This window comes from Pteronotus mesoamericanus, unplaced genomic scaffold (assembly GCF_021234165.1).
Source record: "Pteronotus mesoamericanus isolate MK-2021 breed Mesoamerican mustached bat unplaced genomic scaffold, CSHL_Meso_final contig_164, whole genome shotgun sequence".
NCBI lineage: Eukaryota > Metazoa > Chordata > Mammalia > Chiroptera > Mormoopidae > Pteronotus > Pteronotus mesoamericanus.
The window spans coordinates 31,009,106-31,027,236 of record NW_026555065.1 but is presented as its reverse complement, the minus strand read 5'-3'; the positions used below and the strand labels follow the sequence as shown (position 1 = coordinate 31,027,236).

The 18,131-nt window shown below is 37.2% G+C and overlaps 1 protein-coding gene across 1 annotated transcript; it reads left to right on the top strand.

Moving 5' to 3' along the window:
• The first annotated feature begins 4,431 nt into the window (after positions 1-4,431).
• LOC129064095 (olfactory receptor 4N2-like) lies at positions 4,432-5,358 on the top strand. The gene has a single exon (XM_054565173.1). It carries the CDS (start codon positions 4,432-4,434, stop codon positions 5,356-5,358), a length of 927 nt encoding a protein of 308 aa, XP_054421148.1.
• The last annotated feature ends 12,773 nt before the right edge of the window (positions 5,359-18,131 follow it).

The window sequence follows — 18,131 nt, the reverse complement described above, 5'->3', positions numbered from 1 at the left end:
TAATTCCTTGGTTGTTGGACTTCCATACAGTTACATTTTCTGGCAATTCTTTTTTTTTAATTGGTTGTTTCCTTCTTTTGGTTGTGTAAGGAGGTGAAGTGTACCTACCTACACCTCCATCTTGGCCAGATCTCTCTCTCTCATCTCTTCCATTTGCCACTCCTACTTCTCATTCAAGAACTAGACATAAATTATAATTAAATATGTTTGGTTATGTATTTTAAAAATTTATGTCAAGCATTTATTTTTTTGTTATAAAATCTCTTTAAAACAAAATCAAATGTACTAAAAGTTAAATTATGTTGCCTTATATCACATCATTTTTTAATTATTTTTCTTTTCTTTAAAATCATTTAATTGAAGAAGAAATAGTTCCTCATCATTGCTTTAGCAGAGCAAAGGAGACAATTATTTCTAAAATGAAAAACAATAAATACCAAGGCTACAGTAGGGTCTACTTAGGAGGACATCTCTCTTACAGGAGTTGTCAATCTTACAACATGAAGTTCTTTTTCCTAAGAAGGATTACATAAAGGAGTCTTTGTGAGCATCATTTATTTTCCTTTTGCTTATCTCTTCCTCACCAGAAATGTGTTGACTCTAACATATTTACCACTACATGACTACTTTATTTCCTTTCTTGACATACCAATGATTTCCTGTCAATTATATGATTTTTCTCATTTTAAACTGCAGTGTAAAATGTAAAATCACCTTCCTCGACTTTCTACTCAGACCCAATAAACATGCTTGACATTCCATTATCTCTGTCACTGGTGGAATGTTGATTTTAGAACCCCCAAGTGACAGTGTCTTTTTAGCTGGTACATACAGGGTCTGACAGAGTTAACACTCACTTGAGTGTGGTTGGAGGGGTAATAATAAGGGTGTAATAATTTATAGTTTTTATTTGAACATTTACCTAAAATGTCATATGGTATGCTTGAGTGTGATGTTGTTATGTTATAGAATTACATGCTTATGATTTTTTAATAAAAATTTTTGTAATAAAAAGGGTATTATTTGTGCCAGACCCTGTATTTTTATATTTATATAAAAAATTATATAACAGATTGCTAATCTAATTTTTTTACTATATCTTATTGCTATTGTAATAATTCCCACTGAAAGTGTTCTATAGTTTTGTTAGCCTTCAAATCCCAAGGCATATCCTCCTCCTATACTCTGGTTTCTCTTCAGATCGTATAAATCTTTCACCTTTTACCAAGGCATATCCTCCTTGCATCACAAATTGGTTGTATATTTCAAAATGTAAGAGGACTGTTTGTGAGAAAAGATACTTAAGAACAAAGGCAGGAATAACCAGTAATAGTCCCTTGCATTAGGAGGTGATGTCTGCTGTGTGAGAGTAGGGTTGGATTGCTGAGGCAGGATAGTAAGAAGCTAGGATAATTCCTGGGCCTCTAGAATGGGGAAACTGAGACAAGATAATAAAACAAGGCCAAGCAATTTGAGCAATTTACAACCAGATAATGAATTACAAGTTCTTGTCCTCCCTACTCAAGGACACTTGAGAACAAATGGTTTACACCTCTCCTCCCTGAACAGAGAATAAATGGCTTAAATCACCCTGGATTTAAGGTGATTTTTGAGAACAGAGACCCAATTAATGCCATTTGTGCCAGCCAAAACAAAGGATGGATGACCTTAGGGGAACAAATAGCAAAAACTCAATTAGAGCCAGACAGAGCCAAGATAAAAATAAAACAGTAAAGCCAACCAAAGAATAATCCCAAACTCTCCTATACACTCATTTTGATTCATTGGCATATTAAAAACTGACCTGGAAAGCTGCTGGCTAATCTGCTGAAACCCTCCCTTAAGAACCTCTCTGGCAGAGGAAAGATAAAAACCCTCAAGACAAAGGATAGCAGTGTGGGCTTGCTCTAGAGCATGCCCATGCCTGTTCTACGGTATGAAATTTTTACTTTCTTTCTCCTAAATTCCACAGGTCCCCATGAGACTTACAACCAGGGGAGAAGTGGGCAGTGGCAGCTCATCCAAGGCTTACCTCTTGAACCTGTCTCCAAGGCACCCTTTTTCTCTGACTGTCCAGTGAGCTAAAAGCAGCCCTGCCTTGGATCACTTCTGTCACTGTGACTTAACTTCCCAGTGAACTAACAGCAGGTTTGCCTTGGCTGACTCCTTTCCTATAACGTTTCTAGGGAGCCAAACCAGAGCATTGCCTAGGCCCTCTCCTGTTGCTTCTTCTATCCTAAGCTCTTCCTTTGTTTCATGGCCACCAGCTTTAATAAATGTACTCTCAAAATCACCTGGACTTGTGTTGTGAAATCTTTCCTGCATCAAGTCAAGAAGCCACACACTACAGGCCGGCCTGAAGCAGACCTGCTCTGGGTCCTGTCCCTTTTTGGTGACACTGCTAGAGAGGTAAATGCTTTTGTCATTTTTTATATTTATAAGGAACAAAAAGAAAAAATAAATGGAAACATATTACAACTCTTCAGCTGAGAAATCTGCTCTATTGAAATGAAATGGTCAGAATTACTGTAGAAATAGACTAATATATGAAGTCTGAATTCAGCAATAGAGCAGTGCCTTTTATCTGTTCTTAGTAATGCAGCTCTAGTTCCTTCTGATAGTTAGAAGTACTTTATTGGGGATATATAAAGCCTTTATTAAAATACCAATTATCTTGTAGATGTTAATACTTGGTCTTACATTTACATATCATATTAGCTAAAAGTGGTGAGGAATGTTATATGATAATAAATCCCATCTGTTAAAGAATCAATAGAACAGAAATACATGACAGCAAATAAAACACAAAGCACAGTGGAAGAGCCTTCAACTTTTAACCTCATGGCTACTTAAGGTTTCTTCTATGTCCTAAAGCCAGCCTCAATGTTTGAAAGAGTGTGAAATAACCAACAGTATAATAGTGTACAGGACACACACTATTCGGGGGTAAGTAGAGAGAGATTCCTGACTTACTTGTTTAACAGCAGGTTTTATGCACAGAAAGAATGATAAATTTTGAAGCCAATGAATATCTAAGTAAATAAAAAAGGGAAGAAGGAAGGAAGGAACGGTGGGTCGGGGGGGAGAGAGAGAGAAAGGGAGAGGGAGATGATAAAGGGAGCAGAAAAGCTAATTTGGTCAGTTCCATTTGTACATTTTTATGCTTCAGTTTTGCTTAGGAAACAATGTGAGTGTTAGTGCATTTTTTGTGTGCATGCACATATTTATACTCACATATGTGTGCTTTTGTGATATAAAATACTGTTTTCATATTTCCTAATTTTAACTATACATGCAAACCTCTGTTATTAGTATATTTGGGTTTAGACATAGAAAAAGCAGATATTTTCATGTTTTCAATAGATGTGTCATTGTAAATATTGTTTTGATTTGAGACTCTGGCTTTCTTTCCATCTCTTTGCTTTCATTCTTTCTCCCTTTACAGTTAGAGTGAGTGGACCCATTTCTTCCCTCCTCTCCACACTCCATGTTCCACAACACTACTTAAAAACAAGTGCCATGTAACTGGAAACATGTGAAATATTGTTTTATATTTTGTTCTACTTCAAGTCTTCAAACTTTAAAAATTTTTGAGCATGCACAAGCAATATATTTTATTTATATATTTTATATTCAATTATATTGATTGATTCTATATAAGCTGTAGAACTTTCTAAAAAACCTTAAAGGGATATAATAATATGTGTATAGAAGCTTTACTATTATTATTTTCATATCTATAAATTATAATGTTTGTTGGATGAACACATTCCTGATTTGGAGACCACTATACAGATTAGCCTCGGATCTTAATTTCTCCAGAATGATCAGGTTTTTTTAGTTAGACTAGGCTGATAGGTTGATATTCCATAGAAAAAAATGATACAGTTCAAGTAAGTACAGTTTTCTTTTTTAGCTTTTTAGGTCAATGTTCTTAAAATATTATATTATTTGCATCCAGTAAATGTTCAAATTTCTGTATAGTTTCATAGTTCAATAAATTTTGACAAATAGAGACGTACCATATAGAACAAATCTGTCCCCTTAAAAAACTTTGTCATTTTTCCTTGCTGTCAATCCCCATTTCACCCCATTCAGATAAAATATCTGCAGAACTTGATAACTGTGGTTAAGTTTTTTCTCAATTGGAAACATTTTTATATACCTAATGCAAATTGTAAATCCAGGACAGAGGCATTCCAGACTCCCACATGAAAAAACATAAATAGAAGCACAGGCCTGAAGCAGAAAAAGATTGTTTGACCGTTATAAAATGTAGAAAAATAAAGGGAAGAAAGTATTTTTTAGCTTGTAGGAGAATGAGGGTATAATATAGGTGTGGCACACACCAGTTTTAGTTAAAGAACTATGATCTAGATGGACAAGATGGAAGTAAACTCTCTACTCCTTGATGTTCTCTAGGCAGAGGAAATGGAGACAGAAAATACCACGGTGGTGAAAGAATTCATCTTCCTTGGTCTGACTCAATCTAGAAATATTCAATTCCTGGTCTTCGTATTCATTTTCATTTTCTACCTCATCATCCTCCCTGGGAATTTCCTCATCATTCTCACCATCAGATCAGACCCTGGCCTCACAGCCCCCCTCTACTTCTTTCTGGGAAACTTGGCCTTCCTGGATGCATCCTACTCCTTCATTGTGGCCCCCAGGATGCTGGTGGACTTCCTCTCTGAGAAGAAGGTAATCTCCTACGAGGGCTGCATTGCTCAGCTCTTTTTCTTGCACTTCCTTGGAGGAGGGGAGGGGTTACTTCTTGTTGTGATGGCTTTTGACCGCTACATCGCCATCTGCCGTCCTTTACACTATTCAACTGTCATGAACCCTAGAGCCTGCTATGCCTTGCTATTGGCTCTGTGGCTTGGGGGCTTTACTCATTCCATTGTGCAAGTGGCCATTATTCTCCACTTGCCCTTTTGTGGTCCAAACCAGCTGGATAACTTCTTCTGTGATGTGCCGCAGGTCATCAAGCTGGCCTGCACAGACACCTTTGTGGTGGAGCTCCTGATGATCTTCAACAGCGGCCTGCTCACCCTCCTGTGCTTCCTGGGGCTTTTGACTTCCTATGCAGTCATCCTCTGTCGTGTACGTGGGTCATCTTCTGAGGAGAAGAACAAGGCCCTGTCCACATGTACCACGCATGTCATTATTATATTGATCATGGCTGGACCTGCCATCTTCATCTATGCTCGCCCCTTTAGAGCCTTACCAGTGGACAAGGTGGTTTCCTTTTTCCACACAGTGATTTTTCCTTTGTTGAATCCTGTGATTTATACTCTTCGCAACCAGGAAGTGAAATCTGCCATGATGAAGTTACTGAGACGGCATGTGGTATGCTGAATGGATTTTATAAATCAAGACCGGGGATGTTGGCTGCAAGTTATTCATTCATTTAACAGATATGTTTTTAATTGATTTCATTTCATTTGTCAGGCATTATTGTAAACAATGAAAGAGGATTATGCATAACAAGACAAACACTTAATATATTTAAATAATATAAAAGAAATACCAGAGTGGTTGATGTATAATGAGATTATTTAGGGGTTAAATTTTATTTGACTGTAAGGGTCAAACCACAAGATCATTTAGGCTGAGATAAGAAGTTTTATTCTGTCATCCCCAAAAATACAATAAAAATAAAATTTAAGGGTTTTATTCTGTCCTTATTGCAGTAAGAGTTTATTTAGGCAAAAAAGTCACTCATTCACAATTGTTTTTTCTATGGTTTAAAGTAATATCATCAGATTCTGGGCAGAGATGAATAAGCTGCAAAACATCAATAAGAACAATATATTAAGAAGGGGAAGAGTCAAGTCAAGGAACTTGTATAAAGGACCCATGGACAAAATCAAATGGGATGGGGTAGGATTGAAAGTGGAAGGTAAGGGGTGGGTAGGGCAAGGGAGAATAATGGTGGGAAATGGGACAACTGTAACTGAACAACAACAATAAATTTAAAAAAATAGAACAAAATGTTATATTGCAGACCTATATGTATATATGCATGTATATATTTTCCTCCCCTGGCCAAATTTAGTAGACGGGTAAGTAAGAATGGAAGATTAATGATTTTATGGAAAAATTTGAAATTGTTTTATTGATTTTTTTCAGCGCTTCATGATTATTAGTAATGGGTTTTTACAAATCCCCCCTGAATGTTGAAATTTACCTTCAGTTGATTTCACTCTGATTATGATAGTGATGGTTAATTAGTACTACAGGTTATATTGGAGATTACATGAGTCAGTCTAGTTATTTTTAATACGATGGGTTTAATACAGGAAATTAGGTACTTATAAAATCTTTTAGGGGGTATAAAATCATTTTCTATGTGGGCAGCCAGGTAACTGTAAAAAAAAACACCCCACATGACTGCCAATAAAACTAACCTGCCCTGTGACCTATGCATGCAATAGTCAGGAGACTGGGAAAACAAGATGCCACTTGATCAGCTCCTGACTGAAGGAATACATCACTTAGCCGTGGTCTGGGATCCAGACGATATGCCTTTCATGTTATTGCTTCTCCAGATAAGTTTTTTCTAAATTCAAGTTTTACATGAGCACATTTGATATAAACCCTAGATGCAAAAGTCCTAGAAGAACACATACATTTGTAAGTTCACAGCTTCTTTGGAAAACAAAACAGTGCAAAAAATAGGGGCAAAATGTAGGGTTATAATTTTACCATCTTTTTTTTTTTATTGTTCAAGTACAGTTGTCTCCATCTTCCCTCTACCCCTCTCCCCACAACCCCTACTTCCTACCCTCACTCTTACCCTCCTTTGGCTTTGTCCATGTGTCCTTTATACATGTTCCTTGACAATCCTTCCCCTTCTTTGCCCCGTTATCTCCTTCACCCCTTCCATCTGGTTACTGTCAGTTTGTTCTTTATTTCAGTGTCTCTGGTTATATTTTCTTGCTTGTTCATTTTGTGGTTTAGGTTCCCCTTATAGATAAGATCATATGCTATTTGTCTTTCACCCCCTGGCTTATTTCACTTAGCATGATGTCCTCCAGTTCTATCCATGCTGTCAAGAAGGGTAGGAGTTCCTTCTTTCTTTCTGCTGCACGGTATTCCATTATATAAATATACCATGGTTTTTTGATCCACTCATTTACTGATCGGCACTTAGGTTGCTCCCAGCACTTGGCTATTGTAAATTGTGCTGCTTTGAACATTGGGGTGCAGAGGTTCTTTTGAATTGGTGTTTCAGGATTTTTAGGGTATATTCCCAGCAGAGGAATTGCTGGGTCAAAAGGCAGTTCCATTTTTAGTTTTTTGAGGAAATTCCAAATTGTTTTCCACAGTGGCTGCACCAGTCTTCATTCCCACCAACAGTGTACTAGGGTTCTCTTTTCTCCACAGTCTTGCCAGCACTTGTTTGCTGATTTGTTTATGATGGCCATTCTGACCAGTGTTAAGTGGTATCTTGTTGTACTTTGCATCTTTCTAATGGCTAGTGATACTCAACCACCAACTTACACCATACACAAAAATAAACTCAAGATGGATAAAAGACTTAAATATGTCATGACACCATAAAAGTTCCAGAGGAGAATATAGGCAGGAAAATCTCAGATGTTCCATGCAGCTATATTTTCACCATTATTTCCCCTAGAACAAGGGACATAAAGGAAAGAATAAACAAATGGGACTTCATCAAAATAAGAAGCTTCTGCCTGGCTAAAGAAAACATCAGCAAAATTAAAAGAGAACTAAACATATGGGAAAATATATTTACCAATGATGCTTCAGACAGTGTTTGATCTTCAAAATGTATAAAGAACTCACACAACTCCACTGAAGGAAGGCAAACAATCCAATTAAAGACATAGACAAACCATCTAAACAGACACTTCTCCAAGGAGGACATAGAGAGAGCCCAGCGGCATAGCTTTACAATCTTATAGGTGAGAAATATCAGTGAAGTATAACATAAAAATAGAAAATTTTAAAACTATTTACATTTAACATGTTAAAAATATATGTGTAGACAAAAGTTATAAAAGTGATGAAAATCTGCCCACCACATGTGGATCTGTGGTTATTTTCTGCACAATTATAGATGTTTGCATGGAAATTGAGTTGAATGTTCCTTTCCTACCACAAGATGGTGCTAGAGAACACCCATGTATAAAAATTAAAATTAGTCCCAGCTGGTGTGGCTCAGTGGATTAGGCGCCAGCCTGTGAACCAAAGGGTCGCTGGTTCGATTCCCAGTGTAGGGCACATGCCTAGGTTGCAGGCCAGGTCCCCAGTAGGGAGTGAGCAAGATGCAACCACACATTGATGTTTCTATCTCTCTCTTTCTCCCTCCTGTCCCTCCTCTAAAACAATAAATAAATAAAAATTAAAATTGAAAAGCTGTTAACTAAGGAAATTAATAGAAATAAAAAGGGTTAATTCACTTAATACATGAAGAATTTTAATAAGTGCCTTGGCTGGGTTGCTCAATTGGTTGGAGTGTCATTCTGTACACCAAAATGTTGCAAGTTTGATTCCCAGTCAAGGCACATACCTAACTTGTGGGTTCAGTCCTTGGTTGGAGTGTGTACTGAAAGCAACCGATCAATGTTTCTCTCTAACATTGATGTTTCCATCTCTCTCTCTCAAAGCAGTGAAAAATGCCCGTGGGTAAGGATTAAAAAAAAAAACAACCAACCAACAACCATGAGAATAAAGATCACTGATTCTGATTAGTTTGTAGAAGAATGTTGTTCATACATTATAAACAATAAGGAAAATACAAAATAAAAATTGAGAAATACAAAATACAAAATAAAGAATGGTATTAGATAGCACTTTTCTATAAGGCTATCAAAGGGTGGATGAAACAAGGAAGCCTTGTCATCTTGAGCTCCATTAGAGAGACAAGTCCTGTATAGATGAGCAGAGATCTATGGCAGCATCTATATATGTGGGCAAGTATCTACGCTGGATATGGGCAGATGGAAGAGTGATCCTGCCATAACCTGAGATATTTTGTAGGAAGAGAAAAAAAAACAAGCCGAGGTTTTAATAACACATGGAATGTAGACAGATTAAAATCTAAAAAAGCTCCAAACACAAAAATAAATAGCTCAATCATAAATTTCCACCACCACTATCCCACAGCTATATTAGTAAGTCGTTCAGAAAAGGAGTAGTGGAACAAGAAATAAAAATCAGAGGGAATTTGCATATTCTCAGACATTTCTATATTGCTTGAATTTGGTGTCTACAGAATTGAATCCTAAAGGAAACAAAAATTTCTAAATTGTGACTCAAAACCTTCCCAGCTGCAATACTGACAAGATCAAAGGTATCAGTTCCTTGGTGGCAGTTGGCAGATGTTGAAGGTAAAACTAATCTGAGTTAAATTCAAAATAATTAAACGTGATTCTGAGTCCCAACTCAACTAGACTTTGAAGGAATTTGAATGATTTGATTCTCATTTTAACCTCAGGGCAGAAGAATTTAACTCTCTGAAAAACTAAGCAAAATAGAATTAAATATCATTCTTCATCTTCCACTAAATTTTCAAGTGTTAAAAATATAATTTAAAAAATTAGAAGCTATAACAAGAAAAATATTGATAGACAAAGACTATCAGTTGAACCATATAATGGAATTATCAGACAAAATCTTTAAAAAACTATTATAAATGTGTTCAATATGATAAATGGACAAGGAAATAAGGATTTCAAGAGAGAAGTACAAACCTGAAATATAAATGGATTGCTAAAACTGGAAAGAACAATATTTGAATGCAAAAATGGGGAAGAATTGGCAGATTATATTAGGGAGAAGGATCTGAATTTCTGGGCTCCTAGAATCCAAGAAGCCCTGGTTCTTTTTCTTGTAGGGTGGTACTAGAAACCATGGTATGAGTGGCAGATGTGTTTCTTGCTAGTGGGCTGTCATTACTCTAGGCCCTCTCCTAAAAAAGTGAGGGAATATATGTGTGTATAGTATCCTTCACATGGACACATATCAAAATTTGTCTGTAACAATCTATATTAATACATGGATTCACAGTGATGTCTCCAACTTTAATCCATTATCCCATGGATCATTCTAGCCTCTTCCCTTTGTTTATCTGTCAACTCACACTCCAAAGTGAGAAACTTGGCTGCCACAGCCTCCTATCCATTTACTTAATGGTTCAATACCAACGTGACCATTGCAGTCAGTTGGGGCACTGGGGAGACTCTACCATTGGCCAAGATGGTGGCAGGGGAAGTTCTTACACTGAACTTCCAAAGCTAAAAACATGAATGGATAGGGATCAAGCACACCAAAAGCCAGAAAGATGAATGCATAGGGTCCTCCCACCCCCAGCACAACAAAAGCTGGCAAGATAATTGGATAGAAAAAAGGCCTCTTCTCCCTATCTCCTTAAGAACCAGCCTTAAGCAGGGAAAAGGAGAGTCCAACATTCTTTCAGATCGTGAGACACCAGAACAAAACCCCTTCCCTTTTGCACCAGCACTTGCCTCACAGGTTTGGCTTTCATTGCAGCAGGCAACTGAACTTCTTTTTGTTTGGTTACATGGTAGACATGTATAAAGCAGTATCAAAAGTGTTAACCCCTACACCATGGGAAAAAAATGTATCAACTTGAATATAATGTTTAACTACAGTTCCTTTTGTTATTACTGTGCAGATTCCATTAATTTCCAAAATTATTTATGTCAGTCCCTTTTCATCCCATCCCTTTCAGCGAAGTCATTTCATGTTACTCTCTTTGGTCAGACTGCAATGCATCCTGGGATCCCTCAATCTCTTAAATGATTTTTTAAATTTGCATAAATTAAGGTTCATTCTTTTTTTAAAGTATATTTTATTGATTATGCTATTACAGTTGTCCCATGTTTTTTCTCCCCTTTATTCCCCTCCACCCTGTACACCCCCTCCCACCAGCATTCCCACCTCCTTTACTTTGGGTCCATGGGTTGTACATATAAGTACTTTGGCTTCTCCATTTCCTCTACTGTTCATAACCTGCCCCTATTTTGCACCTACCAATTATGCTTCTTATTCCCTCTACCTTTTCCCCCATTCTCTCCCTACCCATTCCCTGTTGATAACCCTCTATGTGATCTCCATTTCTGTGATTCTGTTCCCATTCTAGCTGTTTGCTTAGTTTGCTAATGTTTTTGTGTTTTTAGGCTCAGTTGTTGACCGTTGTGAGTTTGTTGTCATTTTACTGTTCATAGTTTTGATCTTCTTTTTCTTAGATAAGTCTCTTTAACATTTCGTATAACAAGGGCTTGGTGATAATGAACTCCTTTAACTTTACCTTATCTGGGAAGCACTTTTTCTGCCCTTCCATTTGAAATGATAGCTTTGCTGGATAGAGAAATCTTGGATATAGGTCCTTGCCTTTCATGATATTGAATATTTCTTTCCAGCCTCTTCTTGCCTACGAGGGTTTTTTTGAAAAATCAGCTGATAGTATTATGGGAACTCCTTTGTAGGTAACTGTTTTCTTTTCTTTTGCTACTTTTAAGATTCTCTCTTTATCTTTAATCTTGGGGAATGTAATTATGATGTGCGTTGGTGTGTACTTCTTTGGGTCCAAATTGTTTGGGACTCTCTGAGCTTCATTGATCTCCTGGGAGTCTATTTCCTTTGCCAGATTGGGAAAGTTCCCCTTCATTATGTTTTTGAATAAGTTTTCAATTTCTTGCTCTTCCCCTTCTCCTTCTGGCACCCCTATGATTTGGGTATGGGAACATTTAAAGTTGTCCCAGAGGTTCCTAAGCCTCTCCTCATTCTTTTGAATTCCTGTTTCTTCATGCTGTTCCGGATGAATTTTTGTTTCTTCCTTCTGCTCCCAATAGTTGATTTGAATCCCAATTTCCTTCCCTTCACTGTTGGTTCCCTGTATATTTTTCTTTATGTCACTTTGCATAACCTTCACTTTTTCCTCTATTCTGTGATCATACTCAACCATTTCTGTGAGTATCCTGATTACCAGTGTTTTGACCTCTGTATCTGATAGGTTGGCTATCTCTTCATCACTTAGTTGTTTTTGGAGTTTTGATCTGTTCTTTCATTTGGGCCATATTTCCTTGTCTCTGAACTCCTGGTACATTGTAAGGGGCAGTGCCTTAGGTATTCTCCAGGGCAGGGCAACCCAGGTCACTGCTCTGTGGTGCTGTATGTGGGGGAGGGGTCAGAGAGGGAACAATGCTGCTTGCTCAGCTCTTGGCCTGCTTTCAGTCATTTCCCCCGCTACTCACAAGCAAATTGGGCTTTTTTGGTGCTGATTTCCAGGTGGGTGGGTTTGTGTATGTCTGGGACCTTGTGGGTCTCTCCAATGAACTCTTCTGTGAGGCTGGGAGTTTCTCCTGCTGCCACGACCCCCACAGGTTTTTACAGATAGAGGTTTTGAGGCTTTCTTTCTCCTCACGAGAACCCAGGGATGCGTGATCTGTCTCGTTTCCTGGTTGTTCCTTCTGGTTTATCCGCATGCACTTGTGGGACCATCTGGTCCACCAGCTGCCGCCTAGCTGGCTGGATCCTTGCAGGCGCCATCTTGCTGCAAGTCCTCTCTGCCCGGGCTGCCCATCTCTGCCCCTCCTACCAGTCCGTATGAGTGTTTCTTCTTTAACTCCTTGGTTGTTGGACTTCCATATGGTTCAATTTTCTGGCAGTTCTGTTGTTTTTTGTTTTTTAATTTGTTGTTGTCCTTCTTTTGGCTGTGCAAAGAGGCAAAGTGTAGCTACACCTCCATCTTGGCCAAAAGAAGTTCAAGGTTCATTCTTATGCTGTAAATTTCTATGGGTTTTGATAAATCCATGATGTCCTGAATTCATCATTGCAGTATTATATGAAAAACTGACACTGTAAAAAATCTTTTTTGTTTCACCTATTCAACCCTCTCATATTCCCCCTGCATCTTTGACACCTATAGATTTTTAAACTTCTCTATATAATTTTTTTAAAAATCATTTAATTTTTTTTCTGGTATATGGCAGCTTTATTTTTCTTTTATTTATTTTTATTATTATTGGTATTCTATTACAGATATCTGAAATTTTGCTACCTATGTTTCCTTCTAGGATTTTTATGGTGTGATGACTTATTTATGGTTTTTACCCATTTTGAGTTTATTCTGGTGTATAGTGTGAATTGGTGATCTAGTTTCATTTTTTGCATGTAACGGTCCAATTTTCCCAACACCATTCATTGAAGAAGCTATTTTTACTCAATCATATACTCGTGCCCCCTTTGTCAAATATTAATTGACCATAGAGACATGGGTTTATTTCTGGGCTCTCTATTCTGTTCCACCGATCTATTTGTCCGTTCTATGCCAATACCGGAATGTTTTGACTACAATGGCCTTGTAATATAGTTTGATATCAGGTGTTGTGATCCTTCCTGCTTTGTTCTTCTTCCTCAAGATTGCTGAGACTATACAGGGTCTTTTTTGGTCAAAATTATTTAGTATATAGCCTTTTCTGACTGGCTCCTTTCACTTAGCAATATGCATCTTAAATTTATCCATGCTCTTTATGGCTTGATAGATCATTTCCTTTTATTGCTGAATAATATACCATTGTATGAATGTACCAAAGTCTGTTTATTTTCTCACTCATTGGAAGGCATTGTGGTTGCTTTCAAATTTGGCTATAATCAATAAAACTGTTATAAACATTCATGAGCAGGTTTTTGTTTGGACAGAATTTTTTTAATCAGTTGGGTACCTAGAAATGTGATTGCTAAGACTAAGTTTAACTCTGCAGGAAACTGCCAAACTCCTAAAATGAGAGTTCCCACAGCAAAGGATGAGTGTTCTTGTTGCTCCACATCTTCAGTAGCATTTAGTACAGTCAGTTTTTTCGGATTTTATTCCTCCCATTAAGTGTGTAATAGTATCTCATTATTGCTTTAATTTGTAATTACTGATGACAAATGACACTGAGCATTATTTAATATGTCTATTTGTCACTTGTTTATCTTTGAAGAAGTGTCTTTTTCCCCATTTTAAATCATGTTCATTTTCGTATTATTAAATTTTAAGAGTTTCTCTATATATCTTGAAGTTCTTTTTTGAACAAGTGTTTTGCTGACTTTTTCTTCTAGTCTGAGGCTTGTCTTTTTATTCTGTTAACTGTTTTCCACAGTACAGTAGTTTTTAATTTAGTAGAATCATAATTATCAATTTTTTTTTATTTCATAGATCATGTTTTTGGTGTTGCACCTGAGAACTCATTGCCAAACCCCAAATTTCTTAATTTTCTTTTAGATTTTTAAGAAGTGCTATAGTTTTACATTTTACATTTAGATTTATGATCCACCTGCTGCGAAGTCTATCCATTCTTCACTGAATGTCAGCCTTTGCTCCTTTGTCAAAGATTGTTGACTATACTTGTGTAGGTCTATTTTTAGGCTCTGAATTGCGTTGCATTGATTTACATATCTATTTTTTCTTTTTATTTTTAGAGAGAGGGGAAGGGAGGAAGAAAAAGAGGGAGAGAAACATCACTGGGTGGCTGCCTCTCGCATGCCTCCCACTGGGGACCTGGGCTAGCAATCCAGGCATGTGCCCTGGCTGGGAATCGAACCAATGACCCTTTGGTTCACAGGCTGGCACACAATCCACTGAGCCACACCAGCTAGGGTGATCTACACACTTATTCTTTTATTGATACTATGTTGTCTTGATTAAAGTAGCTTCAGAATGTGTCTTAAAATGGTTAATGTGAGTCCTGCCACTTTGTTCTTTTTTAGTACTGTGTTGGCTATTCTAGAATTTTTGCCTTCCCATATAAACTTTAGCATTATTTCATTGGTATCTACAGTCTCTCTTTCACTTTTAAGGACTTGTGATTACATTGAGCCCACCAGGTTAATGCTGGATGATCTCCCTATTCTTTTTTGTTGTTGTTTTTCAAGTACACTTGTCTCCATTTTCCCACCTCCACTTTCCCGTGATCCACCTACCCCACCTCCCACCCTCAATCCTTCCCCACTTTGACTTTATCATGGGTCTTTTATACATTTTCCTTGACAACCCTTCTCCTTTTGCCCCCATTACCCATTCCCTACTCCTCTCTGATTACTGTCAGTTTGTTTTTACTTCACGTTCCTGGTTATATTTTCCTTGCTTGTTTGTTTTGTTGATTAGGTTCCACTTATAGGTGAGATCACATGGTATTTCTCTTTCACTCCCTGGCTTATTTTGCTTAGCACAATACTCTCCAGTTTCATCCGTGCTGTTGCAAAGGGTAGTAGCTCTTTCTTTCTGCTGCATAGTATTCTATTGTGTAAATGTACCATAGTTTTTTTGATCCACTCATTTACTGTTGGGCACTTGGGTTGTTTCCAAGCACTTGGCTATTGTAAATTGTGTTGCTATAAACATTGGTGTGTTGCAGCCTCCCTAGGCTGGGCAGGTCCACTCAAGACTCAGGTAGACAGAAGAAAATGCATGGAGCCGTGGGGATGCTTGACATGCCTTTATTCGGGGGAGTCACACAGGCCACAAGCCCATATCTATGTTGGCGCCTCCACTTCACTCTGAGATGCCCCTACCTTCTTAAGTACTAGGAGGAACAAAGCTGGCCTCAGGCCAAAAAGTGAGGTAACCTAGTGTGAGCTGTGCATGCGGGCCTACTCAAGGCTAAGGGGCAGTTTCTTGCACCCAGACTCAAGGCTAGGAGAACATTGCTTTATCAGGCTCCATCAAGGTTGTGAGAAGCTGCTCCCCCTAGTTACCCAAGCACCTGGATGAGGAAGCCAAACTACCTCCACTTACCTTGCAATTGGAGTGCATGGGTTCTTTTAAATCGGTGTTTCAGGATTCTTAGGGTATGATCTCCCTATTCTAATGTTGATTAGCAACTTTAATTTTAGCTGAAAAGTCCTTTTTGCCAATTAAGGTTATAATACTGTAAATATTATAAAATTATAAATTCATATATATATGTTATAATACTTCACATATATAATATGAAGTATTATAACATATATATATGTATGTGTGTATATACATATATTCATTCTCAGGTCCCTTATATTAATATTTCAGTCAGGTCACATGCTTCTTTCATGCTCATTAAATATAATGGTTTTTAATACTTTTGCATATTAGAAATACTATTTTTAATTCTTGACTACTCTCCCCTGATTTGCTTCTGGAAATATTTTGAAAATTATTTGGTTAAGTCAAAAAACTTACATAGAGTTTATTAAAATTTTTTATTAAATCATTTTTGATATTACTTTATTACAGCTGTACCAATTTTTTTCCCTTTGCCCTCCTCCACCCATCTCCCCCCCGCCCATCTCCCACAGTCAACCCCCACACTGTTGCCCATGTCCATGGGCCATTCATACATGTTCTTTGACTAGTCCCTTCCCCTTCTTCCCACCATTATCCCCCTCCCCCTTACCTCTGGCAGCCATCAGTCTGTTCCATGTTGCCATGTCTCTGGTTCCATTTTGCTCATTAGTTTATTTCATTCATTATATTCTTCTTATATCTGAGATCATATGGTACTTGTCTTTCACCAACTGGCTTACTTCAATTAGCATAATATTCTCCAGTTCCATCCATGCTGTTGCAAAAAGTAGGAGTTCCTTCTTTCTTTCTGCTGCATAGTATTCCACTGTGTAATTGTACCACAGTTTTTTAACCCACTTATCTACTAATGGGCCCTTAGGCTGTTTCCCGCACTTGGCTCTTGTAAATAACATTGCTATGAACATTGGGGTGCCTAAGTTCTTCTGAATTGGTGATTCAGGATTTTTAGGGTATATTCCCAGCAGAGGAATTGCTGGGTCAAAAGGCAGTTCCATTTTTAGTTTTTTAAGAAAATTCCATACTGTTTTCCACAGTGGCTGCACCAGTCTGCATTCCCACTAACAGTGCACTAGGGTTTCCTTTTCTCCACATCCTCGCCAGCACTTGTTTGTTGATTTATTAATGATGCCCATTCTGACCAGTGTGAAGTGGTATCTCATTGTGGTTTTAATTTGCATTTCTCTGACGGCTAGTGATGTTAAGCATCTTTTCATATGCCTATGGGCCATCTGTATGTCCTCCTTGGAGAAGTGTCTATTCAGGTCCTTTGCCCATTTTTTAATTGGATTATTTGTCTTCCTGGCATTAAGTCATATGAGTTCTTTATATATTTTGGAGATCAAATCCTTCCCCAATGTATCATTGGCAAATATGTTTTCCCACACTAGAGTTTATGAAAATGTATATGTTGAATGATAATGAGTTTTTCCATCCAATAACATAATATATATATATTTCAATTTATTCCACTCTTTTTTCCTTTTGTAAAGTAGTATAGTTTGTTGTCACATAGATAACAACACATTTCTGATTCATATTATTCTTATTTGTAGATCTTATTGTTCATCTAAATTAGCTGTGTTTTTGCTACCTATTTAATAGATAATTGATTTATAAGAAAGTTATTGGTTTTATTTGCTTATTTTGTAACTAGCTACTGTACTGAATTACCTAGTTTTGCTTTTTAGAATTCTACTTTATAAATTATCTTAAAGTAAATTTGATTTTGGTTTATTTTGCTATGCAGTTCTTTGAATTTTAGCACATGTATAAATTTATGTAACCCACACCACAACCAAGTACAGAACAGTTTCATAGCCTCTAAATTACTGCATCCTCCTTCTTTCTGAAAAATCTTTTATTTCTATTATTTTTCTGTGAATTCTCTTGGCTTTTTCATAACTCCAGTAACAATTATATATGCTTACCTTTTGTTTTAAACCAAGGCAAATACTTGGTTTAGAATTTTAGATTTACCAAATCTTTGTGCATGTTGGTTTGTTCTTTAAAAGTCATTTCCCTTCTCTTTAACAGATGAGAATTTTAATAAAATCTTAAAAACAAAGTTGCCTTTTTTAAAAAAAATTAAAGTTATAAGGGCGTGTGTTCAGCTGGGGAAGAATTTCTTGAGCTCTATTTCTAGTCATGTGGGAAATGTATGGTAGTTGTGAAGAGCTGAAATCACTGAGCTATTTGAGAAGAAAGTTGGATTTGGAGAGCTAGCTAGTGATAAATGATTGGCAATCAAGTAGATATGGCAAGATTCTCAGTTATGGTTTTAGGTTGAGAATCCACATCTAGAATATTC

Coding starts and splice junctions, on each gene's coding strand:
- LOC129064095 (XM_054565173.1), top strand. CDS start 4,432: ATGGAGACAGAAAATACCACGGTGGTGAAAGAATTCATCTTCCTTGGT.